The sequence below is a fragment of the Pleurodeles waltl genome, chromosome 10 (genome assembly GCF_031143425.1).
Source record: "Pleurodeles waltl isolate 20211129_DDA chromosome 10, aPleWal1.hap1.20221129, whole genome shotgun sequence".
Classification (NCBI taxonomy): Eukaryota; Metazoa; Chordata; class Amphibia; order Caudata; family Salamandridae; genus Pleurodeles; species Pleurodeles waltl.
In genome coordinates, this window is record NC_090449.1 from 713,178,129 (window position 1) to 713,203,693 (window position 25,565).

At 45.5% G+C, this 25,565-nt stretch overlaps 1 protein-coding gene across 5 annotated transcripts in view; it reads right to left on the bottom strand.

The window, feature by feature from the left end:
* Positions 1–25,565, bottom strand: part of CREM (cAMP responsive element modulator) — an 823,729-nt gene that overhangs the window by 49,942 nt on the left and 748,222 nt on the right. For 2 of the 5 annotated variants that reach the window (XM_069211215.1, XM_069211214.1), the window contains exon 1: positions 6,884–7,029. The exons of 1 other annotated variant lie outside the window; for it this stretch is intronic. In XM_069211215.1, the coding sequence (XP_069067316.1) occupies positions 6,884–6,890 (7 nt within the window). In that variant the 5' untranslated portion in view covers positions 6,891–7,029. 2 more of the 5 variants (XM_069211217.1, XM_069211216.1) reach the window with 2 other exon arrangements.

The following is a 25,565-nucleotide window of genomic DNA, read 5'->3' on the forward strand; positions in this document are numbered from 1 at the left end:
TTTCCAGGCCCACAAGAAATGTCAAAGGACAAATGGTTAGACGGAATTTTCACGGACAGGCAACTGTTTCCCCAGTATGAAGAACTCCTATCCCTTCAACCACTAGGGGGAAGGTCAAAAAGTGCAAAGAGGCTTAAGTAGCAGGTCGTCTATCCTATATATCACATATATCATTAGGCCCATCCTAATAAAATGACCAGTCTTCGAACCCCCAGCACTGCAGCAAAGTAGCATATGAAGTAGTATATGTTCCTTTGTGTCAGCATGCTTTGTACTCCATGTACTAAACAAAAATCCCAAATGGTACATTCTGCGCCAGCCGTGCAGGGTTCTTCCCTACTTCCAAAGTGCACACCCAGCCTTTCCAGTTCAGCCTTCGGAGCTATAGAGGAAATCTGCTGCTCAGGTGCCTACTTCGAATGGCTGCACTGAGTCTCCTAGACCTCTGAATGAGGAGAGGTGCCACAGATTCTGTTCAGTGACAGATGTTCTATTTGGCTGGCTTCAGGGAATATCTCCCAGTCGTCTAAGGCATTCTATGACCAGCCTACTTGACCAGTAACTAGAAAGCAGTCTCACCAGGAGGTGTGAAGAGAGTATAGTCCTAGACATAACTCAGTATGTCACTGGAATGAATTTCAGCTGAGCTCAGGAATAATAGGAATTAAAATTCACCACTGGTCTTTCCGCTCAGGTTACTTTTAGACTGCCATTTTGTTTATGATTGCATTTTCTAATCACAGTAGAAATGAAAATGCCACATTACATCTTATACAGCAGAAGATATAGTTATGTGCAGCAATAGAGGCTGTCAGCACAATATGCTATCTAAAATCATGTTATGTTTCAGAGGGAGGTCGAGCAACTAAAGCCTTCACTCTTACATCTAATGCCTGTACTCTGTGCAACTATGCAGAGATGCTACACTAAGAGGGCTGACTTAGAAGAGTGGTAGCTACGGCAAATCTGAAAAATGAAACATCGTGGTTTGACCTTGTGAGCAGGATGCAGCCACTATATAGGTCAAAACACCAGCTATGCAGTGCCAAGAAGGAGGCGAACATGGCTGTGTTCATGTATCCTCAATAATTTACATACGAGGAAAATGTGTAAGCAATGTTAGACACTCTAGGGTGTATTACATTCTGAATAAATGTTGGTGTTATAATGAGACTTATAAAGTTTCTTGCTGCAGAAGAATATTTATGGAGTATTTTCTTGCTCAGTTGTATTGTTATTAACAAAAGCCTAAACTTGCTGCAAAAGATGAATCCATAGCCGCCAAGGTTTCAGATTGCTATGTGTGACATTTTCATAATTTCATTGTAATTATGAGTGAAATTTCATTGACTATGAGTGACACTTTCTCGCAAGCAAAATCAAGCAATGAAGACATGTGAAACATGTAAATATCAGAAATTACACCCATTTGAGCAACGAGAAACTCTAAGAAGGCCAGAAATGGAAAGGCACTAACCTAGTGCCCTTGAAACCTGATCGGACTGTAAAACAAATGTGTTATTTTTAACTCAAAGCATCCTCTACCCCTCAGCTCAGCGCCAGGTGCTATGCCAGATGTTCCACAAGTAACAAAAGGTATTGTATGACAAAAGCAGTAACTCACAGCTATCCTCATAAAATGTTCTTTGCAGCAGGCACATTAACACTCTGTGCTACTTTACGATGAGTGAAAACTGCCAGTAAAGTAAACGCTGATCTCGCTCCGCAGGAACATTATTCACCAGAGTAATCTTAACATTTTTATTGTTGCCTGAATCCTCCGGGACAAACAAGGAATTCAGCCTTTGACTCATGCCATGACGGGACACAACTCCTGGGGACCCCTCCACGAGAGGCACAGTTTTTGTGTCGAGGTCACACATTGTCGTCCTATAACTTTAATTGCCACCGGTTGGCAGCAGTAATGCATGGGCAGAAATTGACACAAAAAACATCCTGCATAATGGTTAAAGTAGACAAGCAATCAAGTCACAAGTCAAATCTATAATTGACAAGTGGAAAATATTCATGTACTTGGTAGATTGTGCACTGTAAAATTACCTTTTAACATTAGCGGTATTCCAAATTACTTCCGTAAAATATACTATATATTATATTTGTTGGCACAAGAGGGCAGTACATGGCGCTTTTCTTTCCACACGTTCCTTTACTTCATTTTTCGTAGCAAACTACGATCTTGCTTTACTGTCTAAAACGTAAGCAACACTAGTTACGAGATGGGCATATCTGCTGTGTTTTCAGGGCTATAAATCATTCTCCGCTGCTGTAATGAAGTGCGAGCGCCACGTTTGTGGTAACTGTAAGCTACCTGCTTTAATTCACCCAGGATCAGCGCGCCCAGGTGCTCAAGGCGCTAAAATGCATGATAAAGCATTTTAATACAGTGATGCAGAATACCACATTAAAATGCGTTAGTGCAACGCTTGATGCGTGGTAGTTGGCAGGGCTGTGATTAACATTACTTCCATATATAAGATTAAGATGATGGAGGAAGAATGCAACCCTGAGGTCATTTTCCACCTTGCCTCGACCCTCACGCAATGACCTGTGACAGGCTCCTTTAAATGGGCGTCCAAAGCAAATGTCAGACTCCTGCTCAACATTTGTTTGTTTGTTTTTCTGGCTGCTGGAATCCTTTTCACAGTTATTTTGAACAGGGTTTTTAGGGTCGAGCCTGCGTTGCACGCGCTTGCGCATGCGTTTCGCTAAGCGAGACATTTTGGTTATTAAAAGGGCTCGGAGCCCCGTCCACGTCACAACAGTGTCTGTCATTGGTTCGTGGGCTTGCCTGTTAGAATCTGCTTGATTTCATTAGTGGAAGGCGTGCATACGTCATGCCTTTTCCAGTGGATAACCCTCCTCGAGAGCATCGACCAAGTACAGAAAACATGCGAGGCTCGCTGTTTTCCGTCCGGCTCATGGACTACTTTTCCTCTATTTTCCCAGCGCGATCTCGTGCACTTTTGCCGATAGGTTTCATTACCAGTGAAAAGTCGGGTTAGGAGTTTACAATGCTATCAGCTCAAACACGAGCAAATGCAAGACCCGTTGCATTGCAAATGCTTGTTCTTTTTTCTTGTGGATTACTCTACATCCACTTTTCAAGATACCCAGATTGCACAGACTCTCCCTTCGACGACCACAATATAGCATCATTTCTTGATAGAATGGTGACAAGGGTAAAGAAAGGAAATTGGTGACAAAACGAGATGTGAACTGCTTGCAACCTATCTCCCATTGTGTCCTCATTAGACTTGTCTTTTCTTGCTACTTGACTAGTCCTATTCAGGTCACTTTCTGTCCTACAACAGGGATTTCCAAACTTTTCTACAAAACCTGCCACTTTTGATCATAGAAATTGATATTCAGCTAATAAAAAATATTCTTTGTATTGTATCTGTGCCAATTTTAGACATGATTACAATAATGACCATCCCATCCAGGATTAACAGCTGGGTCCAGTCCTAAGCATCAGGTTACCGGAAGTACCATCATAAAAGACTTCCTCAATATGATATGCCTCTACCCATGAAATCAATAAAAAGAGCAAGAAAATAATGTTAATTTAAGATAATATATTTAAATTAATTAACTATTTATCTCAAAATTAAGTTGGCAGTGCTTCAGCATTTTTTTTTGTTCTGAATTTAAAATATATCTATGAAATTAACTTACAATACTATTTAATTTACAAATATTTTACTAAATGTTTCACGTTTAAGAAATGTTTAAAATTTTCGCTAAACTGTACCACATGGAGCTTGAGATCTACCCTGCCCAAAGTAAAATGTTTATATTTATCCATTAGGTATTACAAATTACAAAAAGCTATATAGATAATTTATTTAGTTATTATAAATCCATTTTATTTGTATTAAAGTCACAGCTGTAAATTAAAAATCGTTGAAATATTGTATCATAAAATATCATTTATTAAATAATGTGATTTAACATTATTTCCTATATCGTTCCATTTTATGTCCCTGCCTCGATTATTTTCTATGGAAGGGTGTTGCAGTATCGGTGATCAGTCATGTGAACTGCTGGACTTACTAACGGTCTGAGTGTAGCGCACATTTACTACTGCTTTGGGCCTTTTGTTGGAAATATTCTACATGGAGAGACCTACACTTTTTGGGCCTGATTCACAGACATCTTTTTGTAGCACATAAAGGAGTATTACAAAAACATTTAAATGTGAAAAACGTCCCTGAGGAATGCATGGCAAGTATTACTTTCAAAAGTGTATTTTTTAGGTTTAATAGCTTGGAATTCAAGAGGTATCAAACAACTAAAAACATGCTGAAAGTTAACCAACATTTTTTATCTCTACGTTACCCTGTCATCTAGTTTGTTTACATTATATTGACTGCCTATGATGTCAAATATGGAGACTGCATTGTGGTAACAGCATTCTCATCCTACGACACTGCTCTCAGTGGAATGTAAATAGGTGCACACAATGTAAATACTCTTAGTAGTTTAACATAAATGCTAGTGAACTTTTATTTTTACATATTTATGCACAATAGTTCTGTAAATAACCAACCTGCAAAGCCTTCTGATGACGTCTAAAATAAAACTTCATCATTTTAATCTCTTTACCTTACCTTAAATTGTTTTCTTTTTTTACAAATCTGTTATCGAACATCACAAACACACAAGAAACGTCTCCAATGTATACAATGCAGCCTCTCAACTGTAGAAAAATACAATTACGTAGTTACCTCAAAATATCTTATTGCTGCAAGGTGTGCTCAAACGTTATAAAAACTCTCACCATATTTATTAAATGGAATTAAAGCAGCTGACATGGAAAGTGATATTGTTGACGCACTAGAATGCACAACCCACACTGCAAGGTCACAAGATAAAAACATGTGGCAGACTGCCTCGGTTTAATCAAATTCTCATAAAATATGAACATTTGTGTAAACATAAGAAGCTTCTTGCATTTAGAATGACAGCACAATGGCCGTCTACTTCAGAGACTGTGTTAAGTCCGAAATTAAGAAAAGGCCTACATAATTATGGGCATAAACTATTGCAGATTTTGACTTGGGCACTTTGTAAAGAGACTAATGAATCAAGAATACTAAGGGCCTGATTACAACTTTGGAGGAGGGTGTTAATACGTCCCAAATGTGACGGATATACCACCAGCCGTATTACGAGTTCCATAGGATATAATGGAGTCGTAATACGGCTGGTGGTATATCCGTCACATTTGGGACAGATTAACACCCTCCTCCAAAATTGTAATCAGGCCCTAAGTATGTTTTCCCCAACAAAACGTCTAACTCAACTCATTAGGGTATTGCCTAACTTTATTCTTTATCTAACTTTTGAACACAGACTTCAACTATTCTTGAATCTCCTTACTATCGTGGTCACCTTATGTTTCCAAACACAAATGTTTCCCCTCTCCTGCAATTTTTGCAGAAAAACAACCTTTTCATCACCCAAAGAAGAAAGTTAATTGCTAATTCAAACTGTAACAGGGCCCTGGTGTGGTCTGGATTGCCAGCACATCACAAGACACCAATCTAATGTCCAGCCTAATCATCTCCCTACTTGACAACTCTCTTAACCTCAAAAACGTTTTCCAGGGCTGATTTCAACCCCTACAAATTATATTTGGACTGCAAGAAGCACGCGGTGGGGCAACCTCACCTTGAAAGGTTCAATGTACTGATGGCTCTCCTGATTCATAATAGCATTCCTTAGCAAGCAGCTTATGTTCTTTCCATGTTACTTCGATGCCAATAACCAAACGCCGATATAAATATGTATAACAATTTCCAGGACTATCGACCCTTAGGATCGATCACAACAGTGTAGAAATCTTACCGAAGATCATCATTTGTGATCTGCTGTGGTTAATATGTATGGGGTTCACCCTAGTTCAAGTATAGCTGCTGTTCCACTCGTTACGACGTCAGGGTCTGCAACTGCGAGAATGCTAACCAGCGTCGGCTGAGTTCAAGAACACTGTCAGGTCAAAAAGAACTGTACCTTAAAATGAACAGGGCAAGCAAACACACTTACTGTCCTGAAGTAAATAGGTCTCCGTTTCCCCCACTGCAGCATGCGCTCAATCGGTCTGCTCTGCACTGTTATTCCATTAAGATACAGAAAAGAACCAACGAACCCACGCCCCCACCCCACAACGGTATTACTCCATAATAAACAGCTGCATAACGGAAGTGTATTGGCCACTGGCTGTGTTTAAACATGGATCCGTTGGTGTCCCATTACCTTATTTCAGAAAGTAGTGCTAGGTGGAGTCTTGCATGGTAACGAAAGTTCAGCAACACTACATGTCTGATGCGGTCACCAACAGAGCTCACACTAAAAGAACATGGATTTTAATTGAATGTTAGGAACAATGGGGCTCTGCAGACATGAAATAAAAACACATGCTGTGCAGTCATATTTTTTCTGAAAGTTATGGTAAACAGAACTAATAGAAATCCCACAGAATAAAAATAACAGAATACGCGAGTAAGCATAGTTAACAAGCAGAGGCGGGTGTTTCTAGAGTGCATAAGTCTGAGAAACAAGGAACAGCAAGAGAACTTCGCCCTTCCAAAACAAAATGTTATGAATCGAGGTAAATCATTTGCCTTCGAGACGAGTACAAACAAGATACAATGTAAGAATGTTAACAAAACTCTAGGCAAAACATCTTAAAATAGAAAAGTTCATCACAAAAAGCAGAATGCAGCGAATAAAATAACATTTCAACAATGAACAAGCAGTTCTGGGCACCTGTCAGTGCACTGCCCGATGTACTTTGCTGCTTTCCACACGACACCGACAAACTAAAGCGAACCACTAAGATCGCTCGCTTCAAACTCACCCCACATGTTATCGCAACAGCAGAAATCTCTGGTAAGCAACAAACAAATGTATTCTCAGCTGCAGTTCTTCAGTTATGAGCATTCAATATCACTATATTTCGAACATCCTGATAGTCTAAAACCTTATTTAACAAGAAAAAATATACGTTACAGCCAAGGGTGTATGCTCGAGGAGACGGGCTGCAAGCGAGCTGGCACTCCTCACTGTCAGCGCTGCGTGGTGAATCAGAAAGGAACTGACTCAAGCACAGCACGAATCTGCGCTGACGTCAATGTGCAGCTTGTTTGGAGTTTAACATTTCCATTTGCCTGCTGTAACATGATTCCAGGAAATCCAGTGACGTCAGCATTTTCAACACAATTAGATTGGAATAAACCATTTTTACGGGGAGGAGGCACCGAGCAGGCTTTCGACAATTCTACCACAAGGCACCGCTTTGCTTACCGTTTAGGTTGTGATGAATTATTACGATCTTATTTTGTAATCTCACAATTAACTGCTGAACTTGCTCTGGAAACTAGTTAGTTTGCATTAGCAACAGGAGTTGAATGCACTAACTAAAGTTCATTAAAAAAACGCGTGCTCCGTTCACAGCAGTATTACTGTGTTGCGTAGTATACCGACCGCGCAAACATTATTACCACCAGAGTAATAGGCAATCCAAGTAAGGAAAGAAAACCAGACAACAAATAACTCGTAATACAGCAATGCTCTATATATTGCACAGTGCTTACAATGTAGAACAAAACACATAACGAAACATTATTATAAAGTGGTTTAGCGAAGACGGACTCAACTGGCTTCCTAACGTCTTAGTTCACTATTACAGCTGTATTCGCCACAATAATAAACCCTTAACTCTTCCAATCCCAATTTTACACGAGCTACTCCAAACCAGTCATCATGTAAAGGATTAGATTTAGTGCTGACCTCATCGTGACATCATTGCTCTGCTTGTGTTGCTAGTGTGAGCTGTGACTGGAGCAGCTCTAGGCAGACAACTGACAATTACTGTCTGCAAATAAAGCACGTTTGTGATGACTAATATAGTTTGCTGAGGGCGTGTTTTACAAAAGTGTTTTCAGTGATGAAACTATATTTAAACAAGCATTGTCCAAGACAAATAGCTTGGCACTGACTGCAGGGCAGTGGTTATTTAATTAGTTTTGATTGCAAGCACATGCCACGAAATACCAAAAAAGAAAATATGCTGCCACCTAAACGCCGCCGTTATAAATCACTACATAATCAGGCTCTGAGCTATAAATTCACTTAAACACTTTGTACTAGCAATTTGATAAATGGGATCTGTGAAGCAGGCAAAATAAACAACATTTTTTAAAGTAAAATTTGAACCCGCTTTGTCACTGAAAAGGAAGAGATTATTTTAGGGGAATGTGAACAATGTGCACAGGGTTCGTGCAGTCACTCAAATTGAAGGGTGCCAACGTTCAAAGTGGGCTGACCAACTAAACCATGCAGTATGCTGTGGTGGTCATAAGGAAAATAAAGTCATTTAGGTATGTATATTATGCATGAATGTTTTTGAAAAATAATAGCGCTGTGAAACAGCCAGACATAATAAGATATTCAAAAAAATAATTCTCGCAAATGGAGCAGCTAGCTTCTGCAACTTTACAAAACAGTGTATAATTGGTGATGAACAAGTTACTTACCTTCGGTAACAAATTATCTGGTAGAGACTCAATCTAGCTGCAGATTCCTTACCTTAGAATTTCCTGGCGTCAGCTTTGAAACCAAAATTTGTCTGCTGAACAGTACCCTGCATGCGCCGTCAGGTTGCGTCGTTCGGATCTGCGTGCGTTGTCCGGCTCCGCGTGGCATCGTCAGCATCATTGGAGCCGTCTGTGACATCACGGTCTTCTATATAAGCACCACCCCGGCACGCGTAAGTCAGTTCTTTTCCACAACTTCCCACACCAGAAGCGCAGTCATGGAAGAACCAACTTTCTCTGTTTGTCTGTGCGAAATGACATGCCCTGAAAAAGGGTAAAATTACATAATATATCCGCAGAGTGAGGAGGAATGGGTGAGTGTAAGGAATATGTAGCTAGATAGAGTCTCAACCAGATAATTCTTTACCGAAGGTAAGTAACTTGTTCATCTGATAGAGACTTATAGCTGCAGATTCCTTACCTTAGAATAGATACCCAAGCCATAACCTCCTGGCGGTGGGCTGCGGACATATACCTTATACAAAGAAGTCCTGCAGGACCGAGCGAGCAAAATGCCAATCTCTCCTCACTTGGCTATCCAGCCAGTAGTGTTTCGCAAACATGTGCAAGGAGGCCCACGTTGCCGCCTGACAGATGTCTAGGACCAGTACGCCTTGACCTAACGCTGTGGTAGCATCTTTTCCTCTTGTAGAGTGAGCTCTTAAGCCCTCAGGAGGCTGCTTCTTAGCCAATACGTAGCAGATCTTGATACAGATACAGCACAAAATGATTAGTTTCTGAACTGCCTGACCCTTCTTTGCAACAAAGTACCCCACAAAGAGTTGGTCATCCACCCAGAACTCTTCTGTGCGGTCAAGGTAGAACGACAACGCTCTTTTTGGGTCCAGACAGTGGAGACGCTCTTCTTCCTTAGAGCGATGTGGCGGAGCAAAGAAGGTGGGCAGGTGATGTTCTGACCCTGATGGAAAGGGGTCATCACCTTGGGGAGGAATGAGGCACGAGTTCTGAAAACCACCTTATCAGGATATACTGTGAGCATAGGGCAGTTTTGATGCTAAATCCTGCATCTCCCTTACCCTCATGGCAGATGTGATCGCCACTAAGAAGGCTGTCTTGTTGGTAAGCAGCCGGAGAGGACAGTTATATAAAGGCTTAAAAGGAGCACACATGAGAAATGTGAGCACCAGATTAAGGTCCCACTGGGGCATAACGGTGGATACATATGTACGAGCCCTTTTAGGAATCTTTGTACAATAGGAGATTTAAAAAAAGATTGTTGATCAGGCAACCAAAGAAAAGCAGATAACGCAGAAAGATAGCCCTTATGACCCTGTTGGGCGAGTGTCAGAATGAAGAGAAGTATGTTAGAGAGAGAAGAAAGAGGATCAATAGACCTCTCTGTACAATATAATACAAACCGCTTCCAACGGCAGGCGTAAGCCGTCTTGGTAAACGGACGCCTGGCTGCCAGAATGGCATTACAGACTTTGGGAGGGAGGTCATAAACCATCAACTGTGGCTGCTCAATCTCCACGCATGAAGTCACCGAGTTGACGGGTTCGGGTGGAGAACCTTCCCCTGCTGCTGCGACAGAAGATCCTCCGAAGGGGCAACCTGATTGGAAGATTGATGCTCATTTTTAGAACCTCTGGATACCAGATACTCTGTGCCCAATCCAGAGCCACTAGGATTAGTTGGGCCCGGTCGTTCTTGATTTTCTTGAGAACCCTGGGCAGAAGTGGTATGGGCGAAAAGGCGTAAAGAAAGCCTGAACTCCACTCGTGATGAAAAGCGTCACCTAGCGTTAGCCGCCTTGGAAACTCCAACGCGCAATACTGCTGACATTGCGCGTTCTCTTCCGAGGTAAACATGTCAAACCAAGGCTCTCCCCACCGATGAAAGAGTCCTTGCATGACCTCTGGATGATACAATTTGTGATCAGCGAGGCGTTGCCAACTGAGTTCCTCCGCTCTGGCGTTCAGAGAACCTGCCAGGTATTGAACCACCAGGGTTATGCCCTTCTGTTCCATCCATGTCCAGAGTGTCCAGAGAGCAGAGCCTCCTGACAAAGGGTCCACGACCCCACACTGCCCTGCTTGTTGCAGTACCACACTACAGTAGTGTTGCCCATGAACACCTGCACTATCTTTCTTTTCAAAAGCAGGAAGAAATGCCTTCAATGCCAGTCATACGCCTTGGAGCTCTAATAAGTTTATATGGAGAAACGCTTCCGCCGGAGACCATTGACCTCTGATCTCTGCCTCTACCAGATGGCTGCCCCATCCCAGGAGTGACGCATCTGTCACTACTGCTAGATATCTGGTTGGGGAAGGGAGAGGAGTCTGCCTCTGACCCAATCAAAGGTCATCAACCACCACTGCAGATCTTTTGCAGTTCCCTCCGAGATCTGAACCATGGGGGTAAGATTTCCCTGATGCTGTGACCATTGGAACTCTAGGTCCAACTGCAGAGCCCTCATATGCCATATGGCATGTTTGACTAATAGGATGCAGGAAACCATGAGTCCCAACAGCCTCAGAGTCTGTCTCACCAAAATCCAGGATAGAGGCCGAAAAATCGGTATCATAACCTGAATATCATGGACTCACTTCTCGGGAGGATAGGCTCGAAACAGCTCAGATGAAAGGGAGCTTCTGAGAGGGAGTCATGTGTGACTTCGGCATGATTATAGTGAACCCCAGCGAATGCAGGAAGTCCGCCGCAGTCTGAAGGTGGGTGACAAGAGCCTGGGGCGTCGGAGCCTTCAACAGCCAGTCGTGGAGGTAGGCGAAGACTGAAATCCCTAGCCTGAGCAGACTAACCAAAACACCGCCATCTCCTTGGTGAACACCCGAGGGGCACTGATGAGACCAAGGGACGCACGTAAACTGAAAGTGCTCGTGGCCCACCTTGAACCGCAAGTAACATCTGTGGGCGGGTACGATGGGGATGTGAAATTGCGCATTCTGAAAGTTCAACGCTACCATCCAGTCTCATTGGTCTAGGGCAGACAAGACCTGAGCAAGAGTGAGCATCCTGAATTTCTCCTTTTTGAGGAAGAGATTGATGTCCCTTAAATCCAAGATAGGGCGAAGACCCTTGTTCTTTTTTGGGATCAGAAAGTAGCAGGAATAACAACCACTGCCTACTTCTGACATTGGAACCCTTTCTATGGCTTCCTTGGCCAAGAGAGCCGTAACTTCCTTGAGAAGCAAGATCAAATGATCCTAGAAGGAGGGAAAGACTAGAAGGGGAGGGAGCAGCCCTTCTGTATGATCTGCAAGACCCATTTGTCCGATGTTATGGACTGCCAGTGAGGGAGATGAAATTGGATCCTCCATCCAACTGGACGGACATGGTCTTGCAGAACCATACTAGGAAGGTTTGGGCGTTGTTGGAAGAGGGAGGCTGGGTGGTGGCCGACCTCTGGCTAGACCCTCTGGGTCTAAAGGTACCACGACCTCATCCTCGCACTGGATGCTGTGAAGCCAGAGGACGGTGGCTAACCTGTGGCTGACATGGTGCTCCCCTCCTGAAGCCTCAAAAGGGTCTACAGGCAGAATGCTGGCAAGCCGGCACTGACAGACCCAAGGATCTGGCCGTTGCTTGAGAATCTTTGAACTTCAAGCGCAGAGTCTGCCTTCTCACCAAAAAAGCGTGAGCCATCGAAAGGCATGTCCATCAAGATCGACTGGACATCCCCCAAAAAGCCTGTGGTACGTAGCCAGGCATGGCTTTGGAGGGCCACTGTCAAAGAAATCACCCTGTCCAACGAGTCGGTTGTGTCCAAGCCACACCTGATAGTAAACTTGTCTGCCTCTCTCCCATCCTTAGAAGTCTGGGTGAGACTGTCCTGTACGCCCTCCAGGACCTGGGGAAGCACTTGTCCCATTGTATCTCATAAAGTATGGGGAAAACGTCCCAATAGGCAAGAGGTGTTTACCGACCTCAATGCCAGGCTGGAGGAAGAAAACATCTTCTTTTCAAGTTGGTCCGGCCTCTTGGATTCCCTCTCCGGGGGAAGGCACCATGGGAAGTGGAGGCTTGGACCACCAAGCTCTCCAGGGTGGGATATTGGGTGAGGAACCTAGGGTCACTTGGAGCTGATCTTTGGCGGCAGCCAATTGCCCTATTCACAGGAGCCCCTGCGCTGGGTTTGGACCACATTCCCAAAAGAATAGCTGTGAGGGCTTCATTGAAGGGTAAGATCGGCTCTGATGTAGCAACCCCGGGCTGAAGCACCTCTGTCAGGAGATTAGTCCTGACTGGCACCGTAGGCAAGTGTAGGTCCAAGACCTCAGCTGCCCTACGCACCACCATGGCATAAGATGCCCCCTCCTCCGTAGCCACAGCGGGAGGTGAGAGCATGCCAGTATCTGGAGAAGTATCCAGTCCACTGGCTTCCCCTAGATCATCATACAAGTCCGGTTCATGCTCCAATCCGTATTTTAAAGGGTCTTCAGTCCCCTCCCACTCCTCACCTGTGCCTGGCTGTTCTAAATCAGCGCTGTCTAAGTCGGAATCAGCATCGTACGGCATCGTACGACATCGTTCCGGCTCCGGATCATCCGGAATGAGGATGGGGCTACCACAACCACTGAGCGCTGGTGGTGGAGGGAGCGTCGACGTCAGGCCCGGCGCCGGAGGTCGACTGTGAGAACCCGGCACCGGTTCGGATCCACTATCAGATCATGGGGTCCCCAACGGCGCCGAGGCCAAAGACGCTGACGTCGAATCTGATGGGGCCCCTTCTGACTCCGCGGGGCCCGAAGACCCACCCGAGGGGCAGACCACTTAAAAACAAGGCGCATAGCCTCGTAAAATTCCTTTAGTTGAGCGGGGGTTGCTCCGGCTCCCGGAAAAGGGGGGGGGAGATGCAGAGTCGGCCCTGGCAACGGCTCTGCACTCGGAACGTCACCGTTCCCTAGATGCCTCGACGGGCGTGGCAAAGTCCACTTGGACTTCTTCTTTTTGTGGCTCTTACTTGAATGCCCTGAGGACCTCGAATGCGAGGAAGATGACTTAGGGCTCCTGGAGCGGTGCCGCAATCTCCTCCTTGAGCAGGACTGTGACCTCCGAGAAGTCGAGACGATCGACTGTCAGGCTGCCTTGAGCTTTAGGGACCGCTCTCTCAAAGATCCTGGGGCCATGGCACAGCAGTTTGAACAAGACTTCGAGTTGTGGTCCCTGTCGAGGCACCAGAGACATACCTCACAGGGGTCCGTCACCGACATCGCGCGATGACAGGCGCAGCAAGGCTTGAACCCCATCTCCCTAGAGGACATCCTTTCACAGACAAAAAATCTCGATAAAATATCGAAAAAAGGGTGGCTCGATGCAGGACCTGCGCTTAACGGCGCTGAAGGAAAAGAACTGACGTACGAACGTCGATGTGGCGTCTATATAGAAGACCGTGATGTCACAGACGGCGCCAATGATGCTGATGAAGCCACGCGGAGCCGGATGACACACGCGGAACCGAACAACACCACTCAACGGCGGGGGAGTGTATTGGTCAGCACAAAGATTCCAGATTTGAAGCTGACACCAGGGAATTCAAAGGTAAGGAATCTGCAGCTGGAAGTCTCTATCAGATATTGCTCATTAGGGGGTTTATCAGCTTGTTTCCAAGAAAAAATTCAGGCTCAGTTTGGCTGTTACAGGGTGCTGCTCATAAGGAGAGATGGACAATGATCCCCTGTGTGACATTTCAGAGGACACTACATCTATGGAAAGATCTCTGTGGTCCACGTACGCAGAAGGAAATTATTCTAATGTTTATGATTTCAATGAAGATTCCTACAATGCAGAACTAAGACTCCATGCAAGTAACCAATTTTTACTCACAAAACAAGTTAACTGCCAAGAGTTCATCTCAGGAATTCGATAAAACAGGATAAAAGCTAAATTACCTTATTGTAGCCATCAGAATCAGCACTCCCTCTCAGTAATTAGCCATTTCATTTTCTTGACATGTTCATAACAAAATTAAAAATATCAAGACAACAGGGGGATATGATTCCTCACCTGCCAGCATCTTTCACTTCTTTCTCCCATCTCTCAGAAGGGGAATGTCTAAAACCGACTCCTACAAATAATCCTTCGGGTTATCCACTGGCCATTTAACCAGTGGCAAAAAGTACACTAAGGTGGTGATTCCTAGTTTGGCGGGCGGCGGTCGCCGCCCGCCCAGCGGGAACCGCCAGAAGACCGTACCGCGGTCAAAAGACCGCGGCGGTCATTCTGGCTTTCCCGCTGGGCGGGCGGGCGGGCGACCGCCAAAAGGCCGCCCGCCCGCCCGCCCAGCGGGAAACCCACAGCAACGATGAAGCCGGCTCCGAATGGAGCCGGCGGAGTTGCTTTTGTGCGACGGGTGCAGTTGCACCCGTCGCGATTTCCAGTGTCTGCTATGCAGACACTGGAAATCAATGTGGGGCCCTGTTAGGGGGCCCCTGCAGTGCCCATGCCATTGGCATGGGCACTGCAGGGGCCCCCAGGGGCCCCACGACGCCCAGCGGGAAACCCACAGCAACGATGAAGCCGGCTCCGAATGGAGCCGGCGGAGTTGCTTTTGTGCGACGGGTGCAGTTGCACCCGTCGCGATTTCCAGTGTCTGCTATGCAGACACTGGAAATCAATGTGGGGCCCTGTTAGGGGGCCCCACGACACCCGTTCCCGCCAGCCTGGTTCTGGCGGTCGAAACCGCCAGAACCAGGCTGGCGGGAAGGGGGTCAGAATCCCCATGGCGGCGCTGCCTGCAGCGCCGCCATGGGGGATTCTGCAGGCCAGGGGAAAACCGGCGGGAAACCGCCGGTTTCCCTTTTCTGACCGCGGCTTTACCGCCGCGGTCAGAATGGGCCTGGATGCACCGCCAGCCTGTTGGCGGTGCATCCGCGGTCCCCTACCCTGGCGGTCTCGGACCGCCAGGGTAGGAATGACCCCCTAAATCACTTAGGGGGTGATTCTGCCTTGACTGCCGGGGCCAGGGTCGGCGGGAGCACCGCCAACAGGCTGGCGGTGCCCCGCAGGGCATTCTGACCGCGGCGGTTTGGCCGCGGTCAGAGGAGGAAAACCGGCGGTCTCCCGCCGGTTTTCCGCTGCCCAGATGAATCCTCCATGGCAGGGATTCAGAGGAGGAAAACCGGCGGTCTCCCGCCGGTTTTCCGCTGCCCAGATGAATCCTCCATGGCAGGGATTCAGACACCCCATACCGCCATCCTGTTCCTGGCGATTCGCCCGCCAGGAACAGGATGGCGGTATGGGGTGTCGTGGGGCCCCCGTAAGAGGGCCCCACAAAGAATTTCAGTGTCTGCTTTGCAGACACTGAAATTCGCGACAGGTGCAACTGCACCCGTCGCACCTTCCCACTCCGCCGGCTCCATTCGGAGCCGGCATCCTCGTGGGAAGGGTGTTTCCCACTGGGCTGGCGGGCGGCCTTTTGGCGGTCGCCCGCCAGCCCAGTGGGAAAGCCAGAATAACCGCAGCGGTCTTCTGACCGTGGTGCGGTATTCTGGAGGGGGGAACTCTGAACCTCCGCCGCCCACCAGGGTTAGAATCACCCCCTTAGTCACTCCCAGGATTAAGCACATTACCAATCATTCTATACTTAAAATTAAAATGTTGTGCCTGCAACATTAAAATGCAAAATAAGCTATTGCTCACTCTTGATAAAATAGCCTTATCTTACTCTGGAGGACTCAGCCCATTTCTGAACTATTTCTCTATTGCCTTGCTTAGCCTAGCTCTTACAGAAGACTGTCACTTTTCAGGGTCAGTCTTTTGTAGAAACTAACATTCTGGATGCTTTGCAAGCAGGCTTTAGACCTGGCCACAGGACTCAGCTGGTGATTACCTCAGTCACTGATGATCTTAGATTGATGATGGACATGCAGGGTCAGAAATAGGGATCATCCTGAATCTATCCACTGCCTTTGATAAAATTGAGCATGACCTCCTAATAAAGTGTATAGAGCAATTAAACATTATTAGCAACGACCTCTGGTGGTTATCCATCCCTTCTTTTCAAACGCAGTTGCCTTGAACTGTGTTATACCGTAGGAGCAGTACTATCCCCTCACTTGTTTAATCTCTATGTCCAACACTTGGCTTTATTATTGAAATATTTTAATGCCTAATGGACAAAATGGACATTGCTAAACTCTGGTGCTCACCTGCAGGCCTGCGCTGGCAGAATGGCTCACTGGCATGGCCCAGTGCACCTTGGCAAAGACCACAGTATATAAAATATGCAGATGCCCAGGAAAACACAGAAAAACATGGGGAAAATGGTTAGACCATTTTCATGACTTGCTGACGCAAACATTAGGACAATGCACTCTGAGATGTAACTATTTTTTTTAATTAACAAATTTGTAATAATTTTATTCCACAGACTGGTAAATTTGAACAGTGATACACAAGTAACTAATTGCATGGAGACATATATAACTATAAGCTGTGATGGTCCACAGCAACAATCCTCGAGCAACACAGAAGCAGTGTACTGAACAAAGTCCAAATTGTTAAATGGAATACAATATTTAAGCACAAGAGCCCAGGCACTTCCCCTAAACCTGCCCATGCTTACAGGTGTCAACCTTGGCCTCATAAACCACACACTCTTGTGAGACGTAACTGTTAATACCTTGTCAATTATCTCAGCATTCATTTGGGAAGACGTGTTTCACCTGTACAGTGCATTGCTGTGCAATCAATTTATTTATTTAGTATATGCTTGTCAGGTTTACCTTATCATATAAAAACAATAAAAATAAATTAAAAAATAAGTTCTCCAAGAGAATTCTGGAGAACAGGCAGAAGATCAGACTGCAGACTGATAAGGTGGAAGGACGAGCTCATGCCTCATAGGGGCAGCACGAGAAAACAGAGCCCAGGTTTTCTGCTATAGTGACAGGTGTTGAGTTGCTGGAAAACAAGTGCTCAACTATAGGACAGACGCACTTGAGTTTCTGATATAGGAACTAGGTGACTTCAGAACCATCATGATGAATGTTGTGATTCTGCAGGATAATAAGACTGAAAGCTTGAAAGAGTGCAAACAGTGGCCGATATACATATCCTGGAACTTCCCACAGTGGCCCTTGACACCTCCCTGACTGAAGGAGTGGGCTCCTTTTTTTTGGAAGCCCTATCCATGGTACTTAATACAAGCTACTGCAGAAAGCACATAGACTGTCTGTTAAACCATCATGAGCAGGTGTCCCCCTCTGACAGTGGCACAGTCATAGTAGTGTTCGAGACCTCCAGGAGCTAATTCTGCGGGCAGCAGCATGATTGAGAGGCTCCCTCCAGAGGGAAAACACAAGGGTACCTCTCTTTCTGGATTAGAGAGACATGACACAACGTAAAAAAGGTCAGATGCAGCCCCTTTGCAAGGAGCTGATAGGCTTTGGTGCAGAGACAGCTGAAACTAAACCAACGAGGCTGAAGGTCTGTCACGCAGAAAAGGATTTTTTTTCCTCTGACATGGATGCCGATGAATCATTCATTGATGGTATTAAACCAACTGTTTGATCCGGACTTGAAGTTAAGGGAGATCTGGTATGGAGACGCAACTTGCTAACCCCATTGTGAGATGGATGAAAAGGCTTCTGAGGTAGCTATACTCCTGTTGTTTTGCTTTTAGTGTCTGAGATTGTAGTTTACATCTCTTCCTGTGTTCCTTTCACTCTATCCTGTTCCCCTTCCTGCTCACCCGTCCCTTTACACACTCCCTCCGCTTCTGACCTACTAAAAGGATTATTTAGGAGTCTGAGATTATAGTAGATTATGTAGAAAAGTTTGAAATTCTTCCTAAGTGTTTTTACTTTCTGTGGAATGTTTACAAAACTGTAAGGTACGTGTATTCCTTCCTCATTAAACAGATTTGAACCTAAATGCGGCAGGGAAGCCAATAGGAAGGTGATGGGATATTTCATTTTTGGCAGATGACCCTTTTCCGATCTCCTCTTAATGCCCCTTCTTGTTTTCTTTTTTTAAATGTATGTATAATATATGCCTGATAAACGTAATCACGATGATGTAATTACTGATACATGACACATTAAACATAATTTTAGTTCACTGATGCCTTAGACAACTATCTCTAATCCTTGTACAGCTTTACTGCAGATACTGTTTGTTTTGACCTACAACACAACAGTATGATTTCTTATACTGAACATAGATGTTACTATTTTCCTTCTGGCCTCAGGCAAATTTGGGCAAAGACATTGCATCTGTTCTTTTGCCTCAAAGCAAGAACTTTCCATCCTTTATTATGCCATGTCAGGAACTTGCAAACTGGAAAATCATAGTTATACAAGCTTTTCTGCTTTGAGTTTTGATTTCATACATCTGTTTATATGAAGTTTCAGTAAATTCGAGATGTATATTTAGCATTAGTTTTAACTTTGGATTTAAATAGTTTGTTCCGTTTATCATAAATTAAAGATGAGATGGCACCTGGGTTGGAATAAGTACTCCACTCTTTATATGTAACAGAGTAGGGGAAAAAAATAAGTTACTTACCTGTAACTGTGGTTCTCCAGTATTGGTATCTTTCATAGATTCACATGCTTGAATCATTCCCTGTCGTCGAAGTGGGAGTCCCACGGTACATAGAAAGCAATAAATAGATAAAGAAAAACTTTTTTTTTTTTGTAGTCAATAGGAAAAAACACATTCAGTTTTGTAACTATCAGCCTCATTAGAAAAAGCCCAAACTTCAGCCAATCAGGCGAGGCCACCCCTTTAGAATCCTCAGCACAGAGGCTCAGTCTCTCAGATTTCTCCGCACTAGTGATTACAAGAAAATAAAAGAGGTGAGCCCCTATGGGGAGGAGGGTGGGTCGCATGTGAATCTATGAAAGATACCAATACTGGAGAACCACAGTTACAGGTAAGTAACTTATTTTCTTCTCCAGTATTGTGGTATCTTTCATAGATTCACATGCTTGAATCAGAGTAGTCAGCAGTAAGAAAAATGGTTGAGTGCTGAACACCAGAAGCATGTCTGTTCACAATTCTTCCTATGTGGACTCATATAGGTAGTTAAATGATGCTAACCAACCTTGTAAAAGATTATATACATGAATATATACATATACAGATATATATATATCTACATGAAAAATATTAGTCTGGTAATACATAGAGGATGGAGGGTAAAGAGATTATTGGCTCACCTTATGCAAATAAATTACGCAACACTGCTTGTCCTACCAAGGCATCCATCCTGTCAGTAGCTTCCAGGCAGTAGTGCTGGATGAAGGTGTGGGCACATGTCCACGTTGCCGCTCTGCAGATCTGGTTCAGAGGGACTCCTGCGAATAGAGCTGCCGAAGTGGATACCGGTCTAGTGGAGTGCGCTCTGACATTGGACGATAACGGCTTCCCTGCTAACTGGTGGCAGAGTTGTATGGCAGAAGAGATCCAGCGTGCTATGGTCTGCTTAGTAACGGCCTTGCCTTTATTGATCCGCCCATAACTAATAAACAGTTGCTCAGATTTACGGAAACTGCTAGTCCTTTGTATATAGAATTTTAAACATCGTTTAATGTCTAGAGAATGTAATGCCCGCTCCGCTGGAGTTTGCGGATTTGGAAAAAATGTTCTCAAAACCACCGGCTCATCTAAATGAAAAGTCAATGGAACCTTGGGGATAAATTTTGGATTAGTTCTTAGAATGACCACCTCTGATTTGAATTGGAGAAAGGGTGGTGAGACTGTGAAAGCCTGGATATCACTAACCCTCTTCGCTGAAGTGAGGGCCAGAAGGAGGGCTGTTTTCAAAGAAATATATTTGAGGTCTGCCTTATGAATGGGCTCAAATGGATGCTTCATTAATTGGGAGAGCACAATATTTAAATGCCACAGAGGTGGAGGACGGTGAATCGGCGGGAACATCCTGAACAAGCCTTTTAGAAATTGCTTTATTATCCTGGATGACCATAAAGATGGTGAATGTGATGTTCGTCGGAAACGGGATATAGCAGCGAGGTGGACCCTGATAGACGAATGGGAAAGGCCTGATTTAGCTAAATGCAACAGATATGGGAGAATCTGTTCAGGAGAGGACTTTAGAGGATGAACATTGGAAGTTGAACACCATATGCAAAACTTTTTCCACTTGAACTTATACGTCCTGTTTGTAGATTGAGCTCTGGCACAGGCAAGTACCTCCCTGCAATCTGAAGGGATATCTAGGCCGTCAAATTCATAGAATTCAGGAGCCAGGCTGATAATCGAAGAGATGTCGGGTTGGGATGACGGACCTGCCCCTGATTCGTTGTTAACAAGTTCGGCAGTGTTCTCAGCCGTATGTGAAGCTGCTCCGAGAGTAATAGAAGTTCTGTGAACCAAAACTGGCATGGCCATTTGGGAGCAATTAATAGAAGCCGGCATAGCTCCCTCTTCATTTTCTGCAGAAGTCTCGGGATGAGTGGAAGCGGGGGAAAAGCGTATGCATTAATCCCTGACCATTTGATCAAAAACGCATTCCCCTTTGATCCCTTCTGCGGTCGCCAGCTTGTGAAGTGTTGGCATTTCTTGTTGTCTCTGATCGCGAACAGATCCAGACTGGGCTTGCCCCAACGACGAAAGAGGCGGTCGAGAACTGTCTGATTGAGTTCCCATTCGTGGCAGCTGGTTCGAGTCCTGCTTAAGGCATCTGCCCAGGTGTTGGAGATCCCCGGGAGATGTTCTGCTCTGATGGATATCTGATGCTGAATCACCCAATGCCACAGTTTCTGTGTTTCTAGCGACAATGCCTGCGATCTTGTGCCCCCCTGTTTGTTGAGGTAATGCATGACTGTGGTGTTGTCTGTTCTTATCAAGACTGAGGAACCCCTGATGTTGGTGAGGAAGGACTTGAGCGCCAAGGAAACTGCTCTTAACTCTAATACGTTTATGTGAAGAGTCGACTCCTGAGTGGACCATTTCCCTCTCACTGATAGATCTTGTAAATGTGTGCCCCATTCCTCTAAGGATGCATCTGTTGTTATAATATGCACTGGCTTGTCCTTCAGGAATGAGAGACCTTCCGAGATGAGGGGGGTATCCTTCCACCATTTGAGAGCTTGTTTTGCTGATGGGGTTATTCGAACTACATCGTCGAAAGATCCTTCTATTTGTTTCCATTGATTGTCTAATTGCTGTTGAAGTGTTCTCATGTGCAGACGACAGTTTTCTATCAATGGAATGCAAGACAAAAGCATCCCCAGAAAAGACTTGTAAGTCCGAACAGAAGCGGACCTTCTTTTGCTGAGACGTGTTGCTAGATCTTGAAGTCTCTTCCGTCTGTCGTGCGAAGCAAAGGCTCTTGCTTGGACTGTGTTCAAGACAGCTCCTAGAAAGGTGATGTTCTGTGAAGGATCTAGATGAGACTTGGGGTAATTGACTGTTAAGCCTAGTGTCCCGAAGAGAGATAAACATGTCTTCGTGTCCCTGGCAGCTTTTGTCGTTGTTCGTGCTTTTATTAGCCAGTCGTCTAAGTACGGGAACACCTGAATCCCTAGTTGCCTGAGGTAGGCCGCAACTGGTGCCAAAACCTTGGTGAATACTCTTGGGGCCGATCTGAGGCCAAAGGGCAACACTCTGAACTGGTAATGAGTGCCTGCAACCCTGAATCGTAAGAATTTCCGATGACTGGGGTGAATGGGAATGTGGAAATATGCATCCTGGAGATCTAAGGATGTCATAAAATCCCCCTGGTTGAGTAGGCGTAGGACGTCTTGAAGGGAGATCATGCAAAAAGATTGCTTCTTGAGGTATTTGTTGAGAGAACGAAGATCTAAAATAGGTCTCCAGTCTCCTGTCTTTTTCCGTATAAGGAAGAAGCGGGAGTAAAAACCTGTTCCCCTCTGGTACCTTGGCACGATCTCTATTGCTCCCTTCTCCATTAAGATAGCAATCTGCACCAGAAGTTCGCTGAGATAGGCCGGCGGGGGACCTCTTGGTGGTACATGAGGGGGAGGCTGATTGAATTCTAGTGTATGTCCTCGGTTGACAATATCGAGCACCCATTTGTCTGAAGTAATCTGGGACCACTGGTGGAGGAACTTGGAAATTCTGCCCCCTATTAGAGTGTTGGTATAAGGGTTGGATGCAGGCATCTGATGAAGGTCAGTGCTTCCTTGCTGCCTCTTTGGCTTTATAACTCGACTTTCCTCTCGCTTGCTGTCTGAAATGTGTGGATGACTGCTGTCGAAAGGTATGTGGTTACTGCTGGCCAAAGGTGGAACGAAACTGTCCCTGGTAAGAAGAGTATTGACGGTATTGATGTGCGCCGCCTCTATAAGAAAAGCTTCCTCTCCCTCTCGCCCCCCGAAAGGGCTGTCTTTTGTATTGTAATGCTCCCAGAGATCTGGCTGTGTCGTGTCTGTTTTAATAGATTGCAAAGCATCATCTACATGCTTGCCGAACAAGAGCTCACCATCATATGGCATGTCTAGTATCTTTAATTGTACCTCTGGTCTAAACGATGTAGCTTTCAGCCACCCTTGACGCCTGAGTACGGCTGCTCCGGCTAGCTGGCGGAAACCTGTAGACGAGATGTCTATGGCGCAGTCTATTATCTCAGCCGAGATCTTCTCACCCTCCTGTAAAATCTTGCACGCTTCTGCTCTACTATCTTCCGGTAATAGATCTATAAACTGCGACATATCAGACCACATCTGACGGTCGTACCTTCCCAGGATTGCTAGGGAATTTGCTTCTCTGACTGTAGTGGCCGCCATAGTTGAGAACTTTTTCCCAATCGAATCCAACCGTCGTCCCTCTTTATCTGGGGGGCAGTCAAAGATGAAGATGGATTTCTGGACCTTCTCTAAGCTGCCTGTGATATGACTGAGTCTGGCTTAGGGTGACTAACCAAACATGCTGGAGAATTGTCCGGTGCTTTATATTTCTTCTCAAGTCTCAGTAATACTGCTGGTATGGAAGATGGAGTCTGCATGACCTTAAGCCCCTCTTCCCAAATGAAGTCAACAATGGGTATAGCTCTTACTGACTTCCTAGTATCCTCATTGAAGTCATATAGAAAACAGTCTGACTGCTTTGATTTTATTGGCAGTTGAAATCTTTTTGCAGCTCTTTCCATCACACTATGAAAACCACCAATGTCCTGCGGTGGAGAGTCGACTGGTGGAGGCGTAGAAGGAGATGGTGTTTGAATCTGATATTCATCCCATTCTGGAATGATTGAGTCAGTGTCCTGAATTTCACCTTCTTCCTGCTCATCCTCAGACGAAGGTGGATCAACATCCTGTCCAGATGAAGGACCTGGGATAGGTTCCATAGACTCAGATGGCCGAACAGGGGTGGATATTGGCGTATGCGGAGGTTGCACCGGGGTAGAGGAGCTAGGTGGAGGAAATCTAGAATAATAGTCCTGCATCATTTGCTGTAGATTAGTTATCAAAGAAACAGGCATCTGAACCGTCTGCTCCTGCTGCTCTTGAGGTTGCAGGTGACTCTGCCTCTGCTGATCTAAATAGAGCTGGTCACTTTCCTCTTCATCCTCCTCCTGACATTTAATACGTAGTTCTGAGGGGCTACGTGCCACCGGGAAAAAACTGTCATCGGAATATACATCATCCTCCTCGTCAGCAAAGAGATGCTGCGGAGGTACTGGTGTGACTTTACTAGGAGATGTATGGGATGGTAGTAGGAGAGAAGACTTGCTTTTTATTGGTAGAATTCTCTGAGGTAGGTAAGGGGATGCTCCAAAATGCTTGGGTATAGGATCAGGAAATTGAGCCGTCGACGGAGTCGTCGTCGACGGTACGTTCGTCGATGGTGTTCTCGTCGACGGTGTAGGCGTCGACGGAGCCGTCGGTAGTGGAGCCGTCATCGTTGATGCGAGCGTCGACGGAGTTTCCGTCGACGGTGCCAATGTCGATGAAGTTTCCGTCGACGGGGCTGCCGTCGATGGGTGTGTCGTCGACGGGTGTGTCGTCGATGGAGTAGCCGTGTCTGAGGGGAAAATGGATTGCCGCGCCGTCGCTGCTTCCGTCGGTGGGATCGTCGACGAAGAGCCCCGGAATTTACCCGTCGATGAGTGCGTCGACGATAGAGACTTCATCTTCTTACCCGTTGATGGTTTCTTTGCGATCTTCAAGGTGTGAGCAGGTGACGGACCGTATTTTAAGCTCACCGACGTTATAGTCGTAGATGACAGTGGAGACGAGGTAACAATCATTGGCGACGACGGAGCCGTAAACGTGGCCGTCGCTGTTGTCCTCGATGAAGGAAGACCTGCCGTCGACGATGCGCTCGTTGACGGTGTCGTCGACTGTGTGGATATCCTGGACGTCGACGGAGGCAGGGAACTCGAAGATCTTTTGAGGTTCTTTGAGGAGGAAGCAGGTGTAGATGGCTCTGAACGAACATTACCACCAAGTTCCCTGGATGTTGAAGCGTGTTCCTCAGGTCTGTCCTTAAATGCATGCAGCTTCTTGGCTGACTTACTGCTCTTGGGGGAGAAGCTCTCCACAGACCTTTTCCTCTTCTTTGAGGCCACTGATGTGTCGCTGTTCTCCTCCTCAGAAAAAGCTTCTCTGGCTTTTCTTTTCTGAAGCCAAAGTAGGAGCCTGGCTAATCTGTCTCTGAGAGTCTTGTTAGGAAAAGTCCTGCAGATTTTACAGTCTTTGACCTTATGCTCTGGATGGAGACAGTATATGCATTCCTTTTGAGGGTCCTCACAATGAAGCCTTAACTTTCCACAGGTACCACAAGGTCTAAACAAACCTTTTCTTGCTGTAGACATGATGGAAGAAGTTCTACAGCAAAAACAAAAGTGAAAGCTGAAGAATATCTCTTGAAGAGAAAGTAAACTGAGCAGAGCTCAGGGAGACTCCCTTACGCACGACGTGCAGTAGAAAATCTGAGAGACTGAGCCTCTGTGCTGAGGATTCTAAAGGGGCGGTCTCGCCTGATTGGCTGAAGTTTGGGCTTTTTCTAATGAGGCGGATAGTTACAAAA